Source organism: Eriocheir sinensis, chromosome 68 (assembly GCF_024679095.1).
Source record: "Eriocheir sinensis breed Jianghai 21 chromosome 68, ASM2467909v1, whole genome shotgun sequence".
NCBI lineage: Eukaryota > Metazoa > Arthropoda > Malacostraca > Decapoda > Varunidae > Eriocheir > Eriocheir sinensis.
In genome coordinates this window covers 5,877,403-5,895,156 of record NC_066576.1, presented here as the reverse complement: position 1 = coordinate 5,895,156, position 17,754 = coordinate 5,877,403, and the positions used below count along the sequence as shown (strand labels likewise).

The window sequence follows — 17,754 nt, the reverse complement described above, 5'->3', positions numbered from 1 at the left end:
CTGCCTGCTAGTCCATGTTTCCATGTTTCCATGTTTCCTCCTCCTCCTCCTCCTCCTCCTCCTCCTCCTCCTCCTCCTCCTCCTTCAACAAATTGGGTCTTTTGAGGTATATTGTCGGCTGCTTCGTCTCCTTGTTATCTCTGGTTCCTTTTGTGGTCTGTGGAGGGAGGGGGGAAGGGGTCTCTCTCTCTCTCTCTCTCATTTTCTTTATTTTCTTCCTCTTAAAAGTATTATATTGAGCTTTGAAATTCGACACAGGAAGAGGAGGAAAAAGAGGAAGAGGAAGAGGAGGAGGAGGAGGAGGAGGAACAATACCATGGAGGAAACAGGAGGAGGAGGAGGAGGAAGAGGAGGAGGAAGGAAGGAAGAGGAAAGAACACATTAAAGAAAGGAACAAAACTTTTGAAATCTCATGAAAAGGGAAAATGGAGACAGAAAGGAGATATCTTGTTACCTCCTCCTCCTCCTCCTCCTCCTCACCTTCTCCTCCTCCTCCTTTGATCTCCTACTCTCCCTCCTCCTCCTTAACCATCCTCTCTCTCTCTCTCTCTCTCTCTCTCTCAAGATGCCAATAGAAGCTACTCTCTCACACTCACATGTCTCCTCCTCCTCCTCCTCCTCCTCCTCCTCCTCCTCCTCCTCCTCCTCCTCCTCCTCCTCCTCCTCCACATTGCATTCCCACCCATCCTCTCTTCCTCATTCCTCGCACTTAAGCATCCTCGTCCTCTTCTCCTCCTCCTCCTCCTCCTCCTCCTCCTCCTCTTCTTCTTCTTCTCCCTAAATCCTATATTCTTCACTTTCCTTCCAGCTTCTTTTTCTTCTTTTTCTTTTCTTTTTCATTTTCTTTCTTCTCTTCCTCCTCAACCAATACTTCCCTGTTCTCTTTCTCCTTTCCGTTTCTTTCTCACCTTTCCTCCTCCTCCTCCTCCTCCTTTTTTCTTCATAATACTTTTTTTTTTCTCCTCCTCCTCCTCCTATTCCTCCTTTAACTTCTTCCTCAAATCCATCAACCCTAGTGACTTTTCCTCCTCCTCCTCCTCCTCCTTCACCTCCTTCACCTCCTCCTCCTTCACCTCCTCCTCCTCCTCCTCCTCCTCTGTAATTCTTTCTTTCTCATCTCATCAAAAACCACCATCTCAACCACAAAATCACTTTTCCTCCTCCTCCTCCTCCTCCTATACCTCTTCTTCCTCGATCTCAACCAAAAACCACCATCACCACCTCCTTCCTCCTCCTCCTCCTCCTCCTCCTCCTCCTCCTGTACCTCTTCTTCCTCGATCTCAACCAAAAACCACCATCACCACCTCCTTCCTCCTCCTCCTCCTCCTCCTCCTCCTCCTCCTCCTCCTCACCCGATCACAGGCAGTTAGGCGCAAAATAAACAATTTGTTCTCTCACTTAACGAGGGAGGCGAAAGATGGACCCATTCAAGCACCCACAAAGGGGACCATCCGGGGGGGACCAAGAACACTACCCCCCCCCTCCCCCCTGTCCCCCCCCCCCTAGAAGGTCTCAGGGTTCCATAAGGGTGATCTTCCGGGATACCTGAGGGGAGAAAAGGGTCTGTAAGGGTCTGTCTGTGGGTTAGGTCTGTTTTGCCGCCTCCTCCTCCTCCTCCTCCTCCTCCTCCTCCTCCTCCTCTTCGTTCATCGGTTCTTTGCGTCTCGGAAGAATGAAAGTGAATTTGACGCTCGGCCGGCAAAGGCGTGGGAAAGTGTGTGTGTGTGCGCGTGTGTGTGTGTGTGTGTGTGTGTGTGTGTGTGTGTGTGTGTGTGTGTGTGTGTGTGTTGGGGCGAGGGGACAGGGGTAGGGAAGGGGGAAGGGGGGTATGTGTGGAGGGAGGAGCGTTGTGTGTGTGTGTGTGTGTGTGTGTGTGTGTGTGTGTGTGTTGGTTAAGAAAGGAGATAAGATAACGAGAAAGAAGGAATAAGAAAATAGGATAAGGATAAAGGAGAGAGAGAGAGAGCAAAACGGTAAACACTCATCTAGAAGTCTTTATCCACTTCCTGCTTCTCTCTCTCTCTCTCTCTCTCTCTCTCTCTCTCTCTCTCTCTCTCTCTCTCTCTCTGACATATTTATTCATATATTCCCCAAATCCTTCTTTAATTCCTCTCTATAACATATTTTTCTTCTTTCTAATCAACAATTTTGTCTAATATTCTTTTTTTTATTATTTTGTACTTGTTTATATATTTCTTTTTAACTTTTTTCATTATATTTTCCATCGTTTTTTTTTTCTTCATTAATTCGTAAGTACTTTTTCTTCTTTTCTTTATTTTGAGTGACTGAGTTTTCTTCTTTATTTACCGTTTCACTTTTCTTCTCTTTTTATTTTTTTTTCACTTCATTTTTCGTCTATTTTCTCCTCATCTTTTCTTATCGTTACACTTTTCTTTAATGTTTTTCTCTTCTCTTCGTTTCTTCATAATTCATAATCATTTCTCTCGCTTCTTATGTCGCTTTTCTTGATCATCTTTTTACCCCTTCGCTGTTTTTTTCTGATTAATTTCGCTTTCTCTTTTTTTTTTTGTATTTCTTGAGTGTAGCATTAAGTAAATTTCCCACGTCCTCGGTCTCTCTCTCTCTCTCTCTCTCTCTCTCTCTCTCTCTCTCTCTCTCTCTCTCTCTCTCTCTCTCTTATTTTTGTTTCTTATATACATTCATTGTTTCTACTTTTTTTCTTTTTTTTCTTCTTTTTCTTCATTTACTTATTCATTTCCTTCTTTCTTTCGCTTTCCTCTTTCTTTTCTTTCCTGCTTTCTTCCTTTTCCTTTTTTTTATTTCTTTCTATATATTTTTCCTTCTTTCTTTCATTCTTTCTTTCTTTCTACCTTCCTTCCTTCCTTCCTTCCTTCCTTCCTTCCTTCCTTCCTTTCTTTCTCAATCTATCTACCTACTTATTTATTTACCTTTCTTAAACACACACACACACACACACACACACACACACACACACACACACACATATACCCTCCCCCACACATACACACAACACCCCCAACCCTCCCCTCCCAAACCACCCCCTCCCCCTCCCTCACCCCATCACCCCTCACACAGGAAGGCCTCTGATTTTCCCTCATTTCACCCTCACCTCGCCCCCCCCCTAGTCGTCCGCTCCTCAGGTAAATGCAATGAGGCCTTCCAATGATGTGTTTACCTGGGCGAAAGGTGCGCGCTTGGCTACCAGGTGACAAAGCCGATTAGGTGATTGTCTTGACAGGGAAAGTGAAAGAGAGGGAGAGACAAGTTGAATAGTGAAAGAAGGGAAGAAAAATTGATGAATGGAAGAAATGGGAAAAAAGAAAAGAAAGATATATATAAGGTAGAGAGAAAAGGAGAGGAGAGGATAATTGATTGATACGAGAATACGGAAAGAAAGATTGAGAAAAAGACATCAAAAACAAAAAGGGAAAGAGAAATAGAGAGAGGAGGAAAGAGAGAAAAAGAAAGAAGAGAATACTGAAAGAAAGAAAGATTGAGAAAATGATATAAAAAAGAAAACGGGAAGGAGAAATAAAGAGAAGAGGAAAGAGAGAAAGAAGAAATGAGAGAATACTGAAAGAGAAAAAAGTGAATGACAGAAAAATATATGAAAAAGAAGAGAATGAAAGAAAAACAAGAAAATTAAGGAAAAACATAAGTAAAAAATGAGAGAGAGAGAGAGAGAGAGAGAGAGAGAGAGATCTATGTGTACCAGTTCACAAGCCACGACCCATCCATTTCTCTTAATCTTCCTGTGTGTGTGTGTGTGTGTGTGTGTGTGTGTGTGTGTGTGTGTGTGTGTGTGTGTGTGCCCCGTCACAATGCGTCGAAAGTATTAAAGTTTCGTAACGGAATAAAAAGCGATTTGCGGTGTTAATGAGATGAAAGGAAGTGACGGAATGTGTTGTTATTATTATTATTATTATTATTATTATTATTATTATTATTATTATTATTATTATTATTATTGTTGTTGTTGTTTTTATTAATATTCTAATTATTTAAACAACAACTACTACTTCTACAACTTATACTTTTACTACTACTTCTACTACTACTACTACTACTACTACAACTACTACTACTACAACTACTTATTAGGAGCAGTGAGTAGCTGGCTTTTTTTTTTACTATTGTTTCCATTTTTTATGCCCCTGAACTGACTCCTTTGCTGTAAAATAATAATAATAATAATAATAATAATAATAATAATAATAATAATAATAATAATAATAATAAAAATAAAACCGAATCTCGACAAACCGGGCCGAACTTAACCTAATCTAAAACCGAGCCGAACTGAATCACACCAAACCGACCCGAACCGAATCTAAAAACCGAACCGAACCGAATCTATAAACCGAACCGAACCGAATCTAAAAACCGAACCGAACCGACCGAACCGAATCTAAACACCGAACCGAACCGAATCTAAAAACCGAACCGAACCGAATCCTCCTTCAGGTCACGGGCCGGAAGATGGCGCCACCGGAACGTGACCTGGAGATATCATGACCTGGCTACGCCCCCCCCCCCCCCCTCGTGCCCTCCAGACCCCCTTCACTTCCCCCCATCCTCCCTCTCCCCCCCCGCCCCCCATCCGCAACGCTGTGCTACTAAAACCGATGTGTGTGTGTGTGTGTGTGTGTGTGTGTGTGTGTGTGTGTGTGTGTGTGTGTGTGTGTGTGTGTGTAAGTGTTGCGGCAAGCTATTAACGTGATTTCATTGTCTTCATTTACATTGTCATTTTCACCATCATCTTCATCATCATCATCATCATCATCATCATCATTATTATTTTCATTATTTGTCATTGTTGTTGTTGTTTTCTTCTTTGTTTTCCTTTCCATAATTGTATATATCGATTTCGTGTTATTTTCTTTCTTGCTGTTTATCCTCCTCATCTTCCTCTTCCTCTTCTTTTTTCTTTTACTCTTGTTCCTGGGGGGTTTTTTTCTTCTTTTTCTTCTTCTTCTAGTTCTTCTTCTTCTTCTTCTTCTTCTTCTTCTTCTTCTTCTTCATCATCATCTTTTTATCATTTTCTTCATTTTATTCTTCCAATTATTTTCTTCCTCTTTTTCTTCTTCCTCTCCCTCCTTAATTACCACAACAACAACAACAACAACAACAACAACAACAACAACAGCAATTTCGTATCTAATTACTTCCCTTCATTACGACGCTCCTTCCCTTCCTCCTTCCCTCCCTCCTTCCCTCCTTCCTTCCCTCCTTCCTTCCTTCTTCGTGACCAATTTCACTCAAGCAATTAAAACGTTGGATTAAGATGAAGAGAAAGTAATGAGAGAAGGAGGGAAGGAGGAGGAAGGAAGGAGGTGGAGGAAGAGGACAGGGAGGGAAGGGAAGGGAAGGGTAGGGAAGATGAATAGAGGGGGGGGGGGGAAAGAGGAAGGGAGGGAGGGGGCAGGAGGAGGAAAGGAAGGAAGTTAAGATGAAGGGAAGGAGGGAGGGAGGGAAGAGAAGGGAGGGAAAGGAAGGAGGAAAAAAAAAAGGAGAGGAAGGAAGATGAAGAGATAGGTGTATGGGAGGAAAAATGGGCGTGTAATGGGGAGGAAATAGAGGAGGAGGAGGAGGAGGAGGAGGAGAAGGAGGAGGAGGAGGAATGTGAGGCGGAGAAGAAACATGACTCCGAGAAAGAACCATAGAAATAAAAGTATGTGAGGAAGAGGAAGAAGAAGAGGAGGAGGAGGAGGAGGAGGAGGAGGAGGAAAGACGGAAGGAAAAAATAACGGGAGAAGGTCTTAGGCGGAACGGCGTTTAGTTTGTGAAGAAGATAAGAAGGAGGAGGAGGAGGAGGAGGAGGAGGAGGAGGAACACAAAGTAACACAAAGGAAGAACAAACAACAGCAGACCTGCTGGTCCTTACGAGGCTGTTTGTGACAAGCTACACTAACTATCTAATCAAAGGTGGAAGATGAAGGACAGCGAAGGCGAAGGCTCCTCGGAAAAAAAGAATAACATAACAGACACACAGATAGATAGATAGATAGATAGATAGATAGGTAGATAGGTAGATAGACAGAGGAGGGGAGAGAGTGAGACAGATACAGAGATACAAAAAGATGCACACACACACACACACACACACACACACACACACACACACACACACACACACACACACACAGGGACTGGCTAACGAAACAGGACCGAAAATTCGCGACGTGAGAGAAAAAGAGAAAGTCCTGAGGGGAAGAAGAAGTTAATGCTGATTAATACGCCTTCCTACCTGCCTTAATTAGCCCAGGTGACGGAACAGGTGCGGGGAGGAGGAGGAGGAGGAGGAGGTAAAAAGAATGGGAAGTAGAGTAAAAAGCAAGGAAAGAGAAAAGGAGAAGGAGAAGATGTGGAAGAAAGGAGAGACAAAGAGGAGGAAGAGGAAAAGGAGGAGGAGCGAGAGAAGGAGGAGGAGGAGCAAGAGGAGGAGGTAAGAAAGATGGGAAATGGAGCAAAATGTAAGAAGAGAGAGAGAAGAGATGGAAGTAAAAGGATAAATTAGAGAGGAAGAAGAAAGAAAAGGCAAAGAGAAGGAGGAGGAGGAGGAAAAGGAAGTAGAAGAAAAGAAGGAAGAAGAGAAAGGGAAGGAAGAAGAATGAGAAATGGAATGAAGAGAAAAGAAAAAAAAGGATAAATTGAAGAGGTAGAAGAAAAATAAAATAAAGAGGAAGAGGAGGAAGAGAAAGGGAAGGAGGAAGAGGAAGGTGACGATCGACGAGGAGGAGGAGGAGGAGGAGGAGGAGGAGGAGGAAGGGAGGGTCTGGAATGAAAACAAAAAACTATCGAGTCGAGCGTAATGGCAATGATCACTACGATGGATGGTAGGAAGAGGAGGAGGAGGAGGAGGAGGAGGAGGAGGAGGAGGAGGAGGAGGAAGTAAAGGAAGAGCAGGAACAATAAATGGATGATAGATAGACCCACAAACACACACACACACACACACACACAAGGAGGCGATAGAAAGCTTCTCTGACGTATGAAAAAGTTTACCATCAAAAACTTATGGATAGAGAATCAAAAACCTTCTCCCTCCATTCCCAGTTAATCCTCTATGGTACACAATCATCAAAAAAAGTCTAATTAATGGTCGTGAGCGGGCTTTTTTTAGCGGGCTTTTTTTTAGCGGGCTTTTTTTAGCGGGCTTTTTTTTAGCGGGGTTCAATAACAGATGGTCAGTTCAGATTAAAAAAGGTGTCTTGATACTCCCATCTAGAAAGCGTTCAAGTCGTAGGCAGGAGGAAATACAGACGAAGGAAGCCTGCTGCAGAGTTAACCAGTATAAGTGATGAGAGAGTCAAGACACTGGTTAACTCTTGCATAAGGAAGTTGGACAGTACAGGGATGAGTTGGAGTAGATTGTTATGTGGAGTAAGGCCGAGGGAGGAGTCGAGGCATTCAGTTAGTAAGTTTAAGAAGAGTAGCTAGCATTAAAATAGAGATAAAAAAGGAAGGAAAGGAACACAGAGGCGGATTATAAGCGGTGAAAGAATCGACACTAGTTAACTCTTGCATAAGGAAGTTGGACAGTACAGGGATGAGTTGGAGTAGAATGTTATGTGGAGTAAGGCCGAGGGAGGAGTCGAGGCATGCAGTTAGTAAGTTTTAGAAGAGTAGTTAGCATGAAAATAGAGATAAAAAAAGGAAGGAAAGAAACGCAGGGGTGGAATATATAAGGGTTGAAAGAAAATAAGAGAGAGAAAGGGAGTTGATGAAGGAGCGAAACAGAGAGAAAGAGAGAACAGTTGAAGGAAGAAAAATGAATGCAAGCAATAAATAATAAAAGAAAACGAAGAGAAAGAAGGAAATAAGGAAAAATAGAGGAAAAATAAAGAAAAATTAGGAAAAGAATAAAGAAAATAAAGGTTCGTAAATAAAACAAGAGAAAAAAAACATGACCACAAAACAGAATGACAAATATGACCTTAAAAGAAAAACTGAAAAAGAGGGAAATAAGAAAAAAAAGAAAGATAAACAACAAAAACGAAAAAAAAACAAGAAAACAAGAAAAAAAACATTACCTCAAAACAATGAAAAACTCAGAATGAAGGAAATAAGAAAAATAGCAATAAAATAAATAAAAAATAAGAAAAACAACATAATTAAAGAAAAACATCATCAAACAAGAAAAAATTACATTACCACAAAACAGAACGACAAACTTAACCTTGACACACTTTGAAAAGAACAGAACTATTACAGAAACCGGGAACTAGGAAATTTTCACGCTCTCCCGCCTTCAAATAACCACAAAACTCTCGCTAATCTTGTCAACACACCAAACCTTGATTCCCTGATGCATTTTCCTGTTTTATTCTCGTTTTATTTGTTGTATTTTATTAATCTATTTATTTATTATTTGATTTATTTTTATTTTTTGGTTCCTTCACGGTCGATTTGTTCCTCTGTCCAAAAAGTGACCAGGGGAATTTTTTTTTTTTTTTTTTTTATCAATGAAGGTAATGAAGGAGGAGGAAGAGGAGGAGGAGGAGGAGGAGGAGGAGGAGGAGGAGGAGTTATTGAATTGTGTTAGTCAGTCAATAGGTCAGTCTCACTCACTCACTCACTCCCTTCCACTCCCTTCTCTCACTCTCTCCCTCCGTCCCTTCCTCCTCCCTCTCCCCCTCAATCCCTCGCTCTATCCCACTCACTCACTCTCTCCCATCCACTCTCCATCCCATTGTTCCCTTCCTTCCTCTCTCTTCCTCTCTCACTCGCTCTCTCTCTCCTTCTCTCACTCACATACTCACTCTCTCTCCCTTTCCACATCCCACTCCCTTCCTCTCTCCCTTCCTTCCTTTCCCATCCCACTTAACACTCAGTCACTCTCTCATTCCCTCCCTCACTCACTCACTCACTCACTCACTCACTCTCTCTCTCTCTCCCCCAGGGTCTCCACAATGCTGAAACACGTGGGTCAATACCGCTCCACGACCTCCCTGGCCCGCGCCCCCTGCCCCGCCGCCCCCGCCGCGCGCCCCCGGGACCCCTCACCCTCATGCCGGGCCACAGGGGGCGGGGACGAGGACTCAGCCAGCTCCCCGGAGGTCCTACGAAGGAGTCTGAGCTTACCGGGGTCCTACAGTGACTCGAGTTCACCGGAGTGCCCGAAGAGAGTCCTTGGGAGAGTTGAGGTCCAGAAGGAAGGCCTTAGACAAGTTGAGGAGCAGAAGAAGGGCGTTAGAGAAGTTGAGGACCAGAAGAAGGGCGTTAGAGAAGTTGAGGACCAGAAGAAGGGCCTTAAACAAGTTGAGGAACCGAAGAGAGTCCTTGGCCATGCTGATGACCCCAAAAATGTCCTTACCGAAGCTGAGGATCTGAAGGACAATAAACCAGATGGTAAAGCATCCTCAGAAGTCCCAAATAATATCCTTCAGCAAGTTGAGGACCCGAAGAAAGTCCTTGAGGCCACAAAGGAAGCTAGCGTAGGATCCTTAGAGTCCATGACAGTTCCTGAAGCTGAGGACTCGCGGGATGAGGATTCGAGCTCCCCAGAAGTCCAGAAGAAGGGAATGGCGCGTCCTTCCACCCTCCCCCGCCGCGCCAGCCCCCGCCCCCCGCAGGACCCACCCCTCACGGCCCAGCCCACGCGAAAGGGTCTGAGGTCCTCGGAGTCCTGCAGCTTGAGTTCCTCCAGCGCGTCCTTCCTCTCCCTGGCGCCCTCAAGGTCCTCCTCCACCTCCTCCCTTGCGGACCAGACCATGGTGAGGACAAAGGAACGGTTTTTGTTGATTCTCCTCCTCCACTTCCTCCTCCTCCTTCTCCTCCTTCTTCTTCTTCTCCTCCTCTCTTGTTGCTGTTGCTGTTGTTGTTGTTGTTGTTGTTGTTGTCGTTCTTGCTGCTTTTCTTCTTCTTCTTCTTCTTCTTCTTCCTCTTCTTTTTCTTCGTCTTCTTCTTCCTCTTCTTTTTCTTTTTTTCTTCTTCTTTGTGTTTTTTTCTTCCCTTGTTCTACTTCTTCTTCTTCTTCTTCTTCTTCTTCCCCCTCCTCTTCTTTTCCTTTTTCTTTGATTTTCTTTTTCCTGGTCTTCTTGTTCCTCTTGTTCTTCTTCTTCTTCTTCTTCTTCTTTCTCCTCCTCCTCCTCCTCCTCCTCCTCCTCCTCCTCCTCCTAATCTCCGCCTGCTCTCAGGAATGCATGGAATAAACTCTTTGTTTGTCTGTTCTATGAGTTTTGCTTCTCTCTCTCTCTCTGCTGTCAAGGTTATTTTGTGGTTTTTCGTTGTTCTTTTTTTTCTTTTTTTTCTTCTTTTTTTGGAGGCGAAGGATTACGGGGAAACGGTGAGCCAAATTATATCTATCTTGTTTTTGTTGTTTATTGTTTTTTTTCATTGCATAACTCTCTCTCTCTCTCTCTCTCTCTCTCTCTCTCTCTCATTACATCTCTTCTTGCTTTAAATCGAGAGAGAGAAAAAGAAGGAAAAAAAGAAGGAAAAAAAGAAGGAAAATAAGAAATGAGTCTATCACCATCATTTCCAGACTCATTATTTTTCACAATCATTTCCATTCTCATTATTTTCTTCCTTTTTTTTTTACTTTTGCTTCTCCACTTTCAACTCTCCTCCACTTCCTAGTTCATAATAATATCTACCTTGGAATAAAAAACAAACTATTTATCTCAGTATATTTTTTTCTCTTCCTTCAAACTCTTCAAGCGCATTCATTTCAACCTAAAAGAGAGAGAGAAGAGAGAAAGGATGATCTGAACCTTACCTTCCCCTAAAAAACAATTCTTTCCCCTCCTCTAACACACCCACGTAAGTATATATATAAGAGAAAGGGTGAGGAGAAACTGAGATCTCTACTTATGAACGAAACGCCTTCACATATCACACACACACTCATATTAACAAGAGAGGGAAAGGAGGAATTGAAATCTACCTCTCCTAATCATTCATCTTTCCCCTCTAACACATGCACTTAAGTATACATATAAGAGAGAGGGAGAGGAGAAACTGAGACCTCCTTTCATGAACGAGATGTCTTCCTAATATAACAAACACACACTCATATAAACAAGAGAGGGAAAGGAGGAATTGAAATCTACCTCTCCTAAACATTCATCTTTCCCCTCCTCTAACACATGCACTTAAGTATACATATAAGAGAGAGGGAGAGGAGAAACTGAGACCTCCTTTCATGAACGAGATGTCTTGCTAATGTATCATAACACACGTTCATATTAAAAAGAGAGAGGCAAAGGAGGAGTTGAAATATATCACCCCCCCAAAAAATATCTTCTCCCTCATAAACACACGCATTTATATCCAAAAGAGAGGGAAAGAAAAAACCGAGATCCCCACTCAAAAATATATATATAAACATCATTTTTAACACTTTCATTCTCCTCATCCTCATGCAACATACGCAGATTTACTCACCCCCTTCCAACTAAAAAAAAAATAAGAAAAAAACACTTTCAAAAATCACCCAAAACTCCACAATTTCGTTTTCTTCCTTTCGTGCAAGATCCGGAAATCCATCATCTCCCTGCTCCCGCTCCCCTTCAAAAAAAGAAAAAAGACCCCCCTTGAAAAGTTGCATGTATTTCTACAGCTTCGTTTTCTTCCTCTCACGTAACACCCGGAAATTTACCCCCCCCCCCTTCCCCCTAAAAAAATAAGACTGATCTTTCAAAATTATATCAATCTCTGCACTTTCGTTTTCTGTCTTGTCATATAATACCGGTGTTTTGATATTTTTTTGTTTTCTCCCGCTCCCCCTCTTTTTTTTTTTTTTTTTTTTTTTTTTTTTTGCCCGTGAGTAGCCTCCCGTGCTATTAGGAGAAAAAAAACATGGTCATTCTATCTCATACCCTAAGCTTGCAAACACCGATAGTTTCATTCTATTCTTCCTTAGGCGACACACACACACACACACACACACACACACACGCTTTTAACTAACCCCAAACCCCCAAAATAGCGAAGAACATACATCGTCTTTCAAAATCATAACCATTCCCTTCTCCTCATCTCTTCCTCTCTCAAACAACACCCTTACTTCAACGCATAATCTTCCTCCTCCTGCAACACCCTCACTTTACCTCATAATCTCAACTTGCCACTTATTTCCACCTGCTTCAAACACGTTTCGGACACGCTTGAATTCCGTCTCGCCAGGTGTGTTGTAACTGGACCAGGCAACAGGTGTGTGTGTGTGTGTGTGTGTGTGTGTGTGTGTGTGTGTGTGTGTGTGTGTGTGTGTGTGTGTGCCGCCTGTCATCACAATACAATGAGTCAATTCCTTCCGACGCTTTAGACTTTCCCTCCAGACGCGAAGATAATGGATCGGGCGTCAAGAGTTCAGGTGAGAAGGCAATTAAGGTGGAGAAAGGTAAGATAGATAAATAGATAGTTAGATAGATAGATAGAGTGACTTATTCACTATAGACAAGGGTATAAAAAGAGAGAGGAGAGAGAGACAAAATCAGAAAATGTAGAGGAAAACGTAGATAAGCAGATACAGAGATAAATTATACACGAGGGAAACTGAAGTATGAAGAGAAAAAGGAGAGAAAATATAAAGAGTTAATCTAGAGAGGAAAGACACAAACAGATAAGAAGATAGATAGATAGATAGACAGATAGTGAGAGAGGAAAGACGCACAGTTATTATAGATTGATAAATAGATAGATAGATTGATAGATAGATAGTGAATAATAAATACAAAGAAAAAATAGAGGAAGTAAATAACAGAGGAAGGAAAAAAAAGATAGATTGAAAGATTGCAAGATAGATAGATAGATAGATACTGAACTATAAATACGAAGAAAAAAAAAAAAAAGTAAGTCACAGAGGAAGAAAAATAAGATAGATAGATAGATAGTGAATTATAAATATGAAGGAAAATAGAGGAAGGAAGTAATGAAGGAAGGAAAATTTAGCAAACAGAGGAAGACAAAAGAGATGAGGAAGAAAATTACTGAAGAAAGAGAAATAAATAACGCAGAAAAACAGAGAACAGGAGAGAGAAAAAATAATGCAAATACAAAAACAAACAAACAAACAGAGGAAAAAAATAGTTAAAAAAATCCAAATAAACAAAAAAAGGCAAAAATTAATTAAAACAGAACGAACGGCCGAATAGTGGAAGTAATGGGAGGGGACAAAAAAAGTAAATAAAAAAAAAAAACAGGACCAAGGAAAAAAAGTAGAATTAATAAAAGATGATAAAACCGATTCGTGGAGAGATATTGTGTGTGTGTGTGTGTGTGTGTGTGTGTGTGTGTGTGTGTGTGTGTGTGTGTGTGTGTGTGTGTAAAAAAGGAGTGAATAGAGAAAATAAAGAGGGAAAAAAATTAAGGAGAGAAAGAATAATACTAAAGAAAAAAAGAAAACAAAAAAGTAAAAATAAAACAAATAAAAAGTAACAGTAATAATATGCCGACCAGTGTGTGTGTGTGTGTGTGTGTGTGTGTGTGTGTGTGTGTGTGTGTTGCGTCACTGTGATTGAATGACGTCACTGCTCCGTCTAAAAACTTTCAACACACACAATTTGAGTTTATAACATAGAGAGAGAGAGAGAGAGAGAGAGAGAGAGAGAGAATGTACAACGAGCGTGGGATGTGGTCTGGATTAACGGGATGAGATTAGGAGGCTGGAGGAGAAGGAGGAGGAGGAGGAGGAGGAGGAGGGAAGGGAGGGAGGAGAGGTAAAGCATGGAATGGGAAGAAGGTGAAGGGCATAGACAGACAGACAGACAGACAGACAGACAGACAGACAGACAGGGTGGCGTGTAGGAAAACCTGTCTTTAATATAGTTTCTGCGCCACTCTGTACTCTACTGGTATCTTGTTTGACAACACTGCAGACATTTAGACTCTCCTCTTCCTCCTCCTCCTCCTCCTCCTCCTCCTCTTCTTCTTCTTCTTCTCCTTCTTCTTCCTCCTCCTCCTTCTTCTTCTTCTTCTTCTTCTTCTTCTTCTTCTTCTTCTTCTTCTTCTTCTTCTTCTTCTTCTTCTTCTTCTTCTTCTTCTTCTTCTTCTTCTTCTTCTTCTTCTTCCTCCTCCAATATCGCGACTATTGTTTCCCGGAGGTGTGAATGGATGCCTTTCTTAGGAACACAACAGACTGGAAGATTAAAAAGATATAAAAAAACAATAATAAAAATATTCTTGAGGCGACGCCAAACACTCTACCACACTCCACGCACTTTGGATGCACAGAATACACGGGAAAAAATAAAATAATAAAACAGATGGACAAAATAATCATGTAAATTGTAGATAAAAAAAAACAAAGGGTGACGTTCTTGTATTGTAAATTGTTGCTAAGTCTTGAGGAGAAAAAATACGTAATAAGGAGAATAAGAACGTTGAGTATAACATAACGTTCATTTCGTATGCTCTGGTTTGTGCGATAAATATAAGGAAAAAAAATCATAACAAAACCTCTAACTTTAGCGATTTGGGACATGTGGAGCAACGGGGGGGGGGGGGGGTGAGAGAGAGAGAGAGAGAGAGAGAGAGAGAGAGAGAGAGAGAGAGAGAGCATGGGCCAAGCAAAAGTCACCATACATCACGGCAGCCACTATAAATATAAATTCGCGTGCGCCAGTAACGAGGTGGGGCCATCCGAGCGTAAACCATTAAAAGAGTCCAAAAATAAATCATATCAAAACAAATACAAAAAAAAGGAAAATTAATGAGTAAGAAACATCCCCCGACCACAGTCCTCACATACCAGCAGAAGGCAACAATAACATCGCTAATTGACAATCCCGAGGAACCATCAACGCACAGAACGTAATCCCAAGGAGGCCGAGATTAGGAGAACACGGGCAGGCAATGATTAAAATAGGTACCCGCGTGTGAGACTAAGCCCGGGAGGAATTTTTTTCTGTAACCGTCCGTGGCTTGAGATGGGACAACCACAACCACCACCACTACCACCATCAACACCACCACTACCAACACCACCACTACCACCACCAACACCACCACTACTACCAACACCACCACTACCACCACCAACACCACCACTACTACCAACACCACCACTACCACCATCAACACCACCACTACTACTACCACCACCGCTATCAACACCAACGCTACCCACTCACATCACCACCACCACCACCATCACCATCACCACTACCAACACCACCACTACTACCAACAACAACAACAACACCATCACCACCACCAACACCAACACTATCACTAATACCAACAACAACAACACCAACACCACCACTTTCATCACCACCACCAACATCAACACCACTAGCAATACAACCACCACAACCACCACCAACACCACCATCACTGCTATCAACACCACTACTACCAACACCACCATCACCACTACCACCACTACCACAAAAATAACCACCACCACCATCACCACCAACACCACCACCACCACCACCACCACCACCATCTACACCATCACCACCACCACCCTTAATACAGACACCACTATCATCACCATCATTATAAACACCAGTACATCACCACCACCACCACCGTCACCATCGTCATTATCACCACCATCATCACCATCACCACTATCTCTTCTCTCACCATTAACACCAGCTATACCACGTGCTCTCAACCACCACCACCACCACCATATCTACATCCTCTCAACCACAAGTATACTATCACCACCACCACCACCACCATCACCACCACCACCATCATCACCACCACCACCACCCTTCGTTAGCACACCACAACCATCAAGAGGAGATATCCCTCATTAAAATAAGTAATGACAGTAATCAGCGTGGGAAAAAGGCTAATTGGGTCTACTTTTATCAATTAATCACCACCACCATCACCACCACCACCACCACCATCACCATCACCACTATCACCACCACCATCATTAGTAAACATATCCACCTCCTCGTCGCTATCTCTCTAAACAACAACAACAACAACAACAACAACACTAATAATAATAATAATAATAATAATAATAATAATAATAATAATAATAATAATAATAATAATAATAATAATAATAGATTTACTTTCCTTTTTTATTCTTTATTATTTCTCTTTTTTTCTTTCTTTTAATCTCTCTCTCTCTCTCTCTCTGTTACCCTTCCTTCTCTCCCTTCTCTCTTCCTCCATTTCCTTTCCCTATCATCCTTCATTTTTTTCTCTTCCTTTCCTCTACTTCCTTTCCCCCTCTTCCCTTTTCCTTCCCCTTCCTTCATCTACAGCCTACCATCCCATCTTTATTTTCTTCCTTCTCTTTTTCCTTTATTCTTTCCTTCCTTTCTTTCTCCTTCATTCCATCCTATCTTCCCATCTCTCTCTCTCTCCTATCCTGTTTCTCTTCCTTGTTTCCTTCCCTTTTCCTCTTTTTTACTTCTTTCCTTCCCTTTCTCCTTCATTCCATCCTATCTTCCCATCTCTCTCTCTCTCCTGTCCTGTTTCTCTTCCTTGTTTCCTTCCCTTTCCTCTTTTTTTACTTCTTTCCTTCCTTTCTTCCTCCTTCATCCCATCCTATCTTCCCATCTCTCCCTCCTATCTTTTTATCTTCCTTCCCTTTTCCTCATCTTTTCCCTCCTTCCCCTTTCTTCCTTACCCACCTTACCCTCCCACTTCCTTCCCTTCCCATCTGTTCCTTCCTTATTCCTCCTCCTCTTCTTCCCTTCCTTCTCCTTCCCATTACTTCATTTCCCTTCTCCCCCTCCCACTTTTTTTATCTCCTTTTTGTTCCATATTTCGCTCCTCTCCCTCCTCGCCAACTTCCTTACCCTCTTTTTGCTCCTTCTCTCCTTTATCTCCCTTCTGTACCTCCTTTCCTTTCCCTTCTCCTCTTCTCTTCCTTTCTCCTCCCTCCCACTTCCTTAACCTCCTTAGAGACACTGAAGTAACACGGTGGAAAATCCCGTAACCTACCAGAGCCGAGTGCCGGACATCGAACCAGAAGGACGCGTTGGCTTACTGTCCTAACTTCTATTCTTAAGACCTCGGTTCGACCCCCGGTACCTAGTTATGTTAAATTACGAGATTCTTATCCAGTTTTTGCACCAACCTCCTCCTCCTCCTTCTCCTCCTCCTCCTCCTCCTCCTCCTCCTCCTCCTCCTCCTCCTCCTCCTCCTCCTTCTCACCTTCCTCTTCCTCTCAAGACGCACAGGTGAGAGGCAATAATTACCCATGTACAGGTGGACCGGAAATCAACCTGCCCCCCTCCCCTCCCCCTCTCCCTACCTTGCTCCCCCCTGACCGGATGACCTTGCCCCCCCCCGCTTCCTCCCCCCCCCCTCCAATTGTCTCCCCTCTCCTTCTTACACTCTCTGAAACGTAAATTGATAGATAGATATAGATAGATAGATTGAGACAGAGAGAGATTAAACTGGATTCTCTCTCTCTCTCTCTCTCTCTCTCTCTCTCTCTCTCTCTCTCTCTCTCTCTCTCTCTCTCTCTATCTCTGTCTCTCTCTCTCTCTCTCTCTCTCTCTCTCCTCTCTCTCCTCTCTCTCTCTCTCTCTCTCTCTCTCTCTCTCTCTCTCTCTCTCTCTCTCTCTCTCTCTCTCTCTCTCTCTCAGTCGACAAAAAGTTAATTACGTTTGTGTTAATACTTTTTTAACCTTACTTTATTATTATTATTATTATTATTATTATTATTATTATTATTATTATTATTATTATTATTATTATTATTATTATTACTATTATTATTATCATTATTATCATTATTAATTTCACCATCACAATTAGCTTCTTTTGGGGGGATAATTAACTGGTATATCTATCTGTCTATCTATCCAAATATCCATCCACTCGAGAGAGGACCAA

General features: G+C 42.2%; 1 protein-coding gene across 1 annotated transcript in view; it reads left to right on the top strand.

Annotated features, from left to right (window-relative positions):
• Window positions 1–17,754, top strand: part of LOC126988219 (uncharacterized) — a 60,228-nt gene that overhangs the window by 21,044 nt on the left and 21,430 nt on the right. The window contains exon 2 of the mRNA XM_050846232.1: window positions 8,885–9,698. Coding sequence (XP_050702189.1) covers window positions 8,895–9,698 — 804 coding nt within the window. The 5' untranslated portion in view covers window positions 8,885–8,894. The remainder of the gene's footprint in view (window positions 1–8,884; window positions 9,699–17,754) is intronic.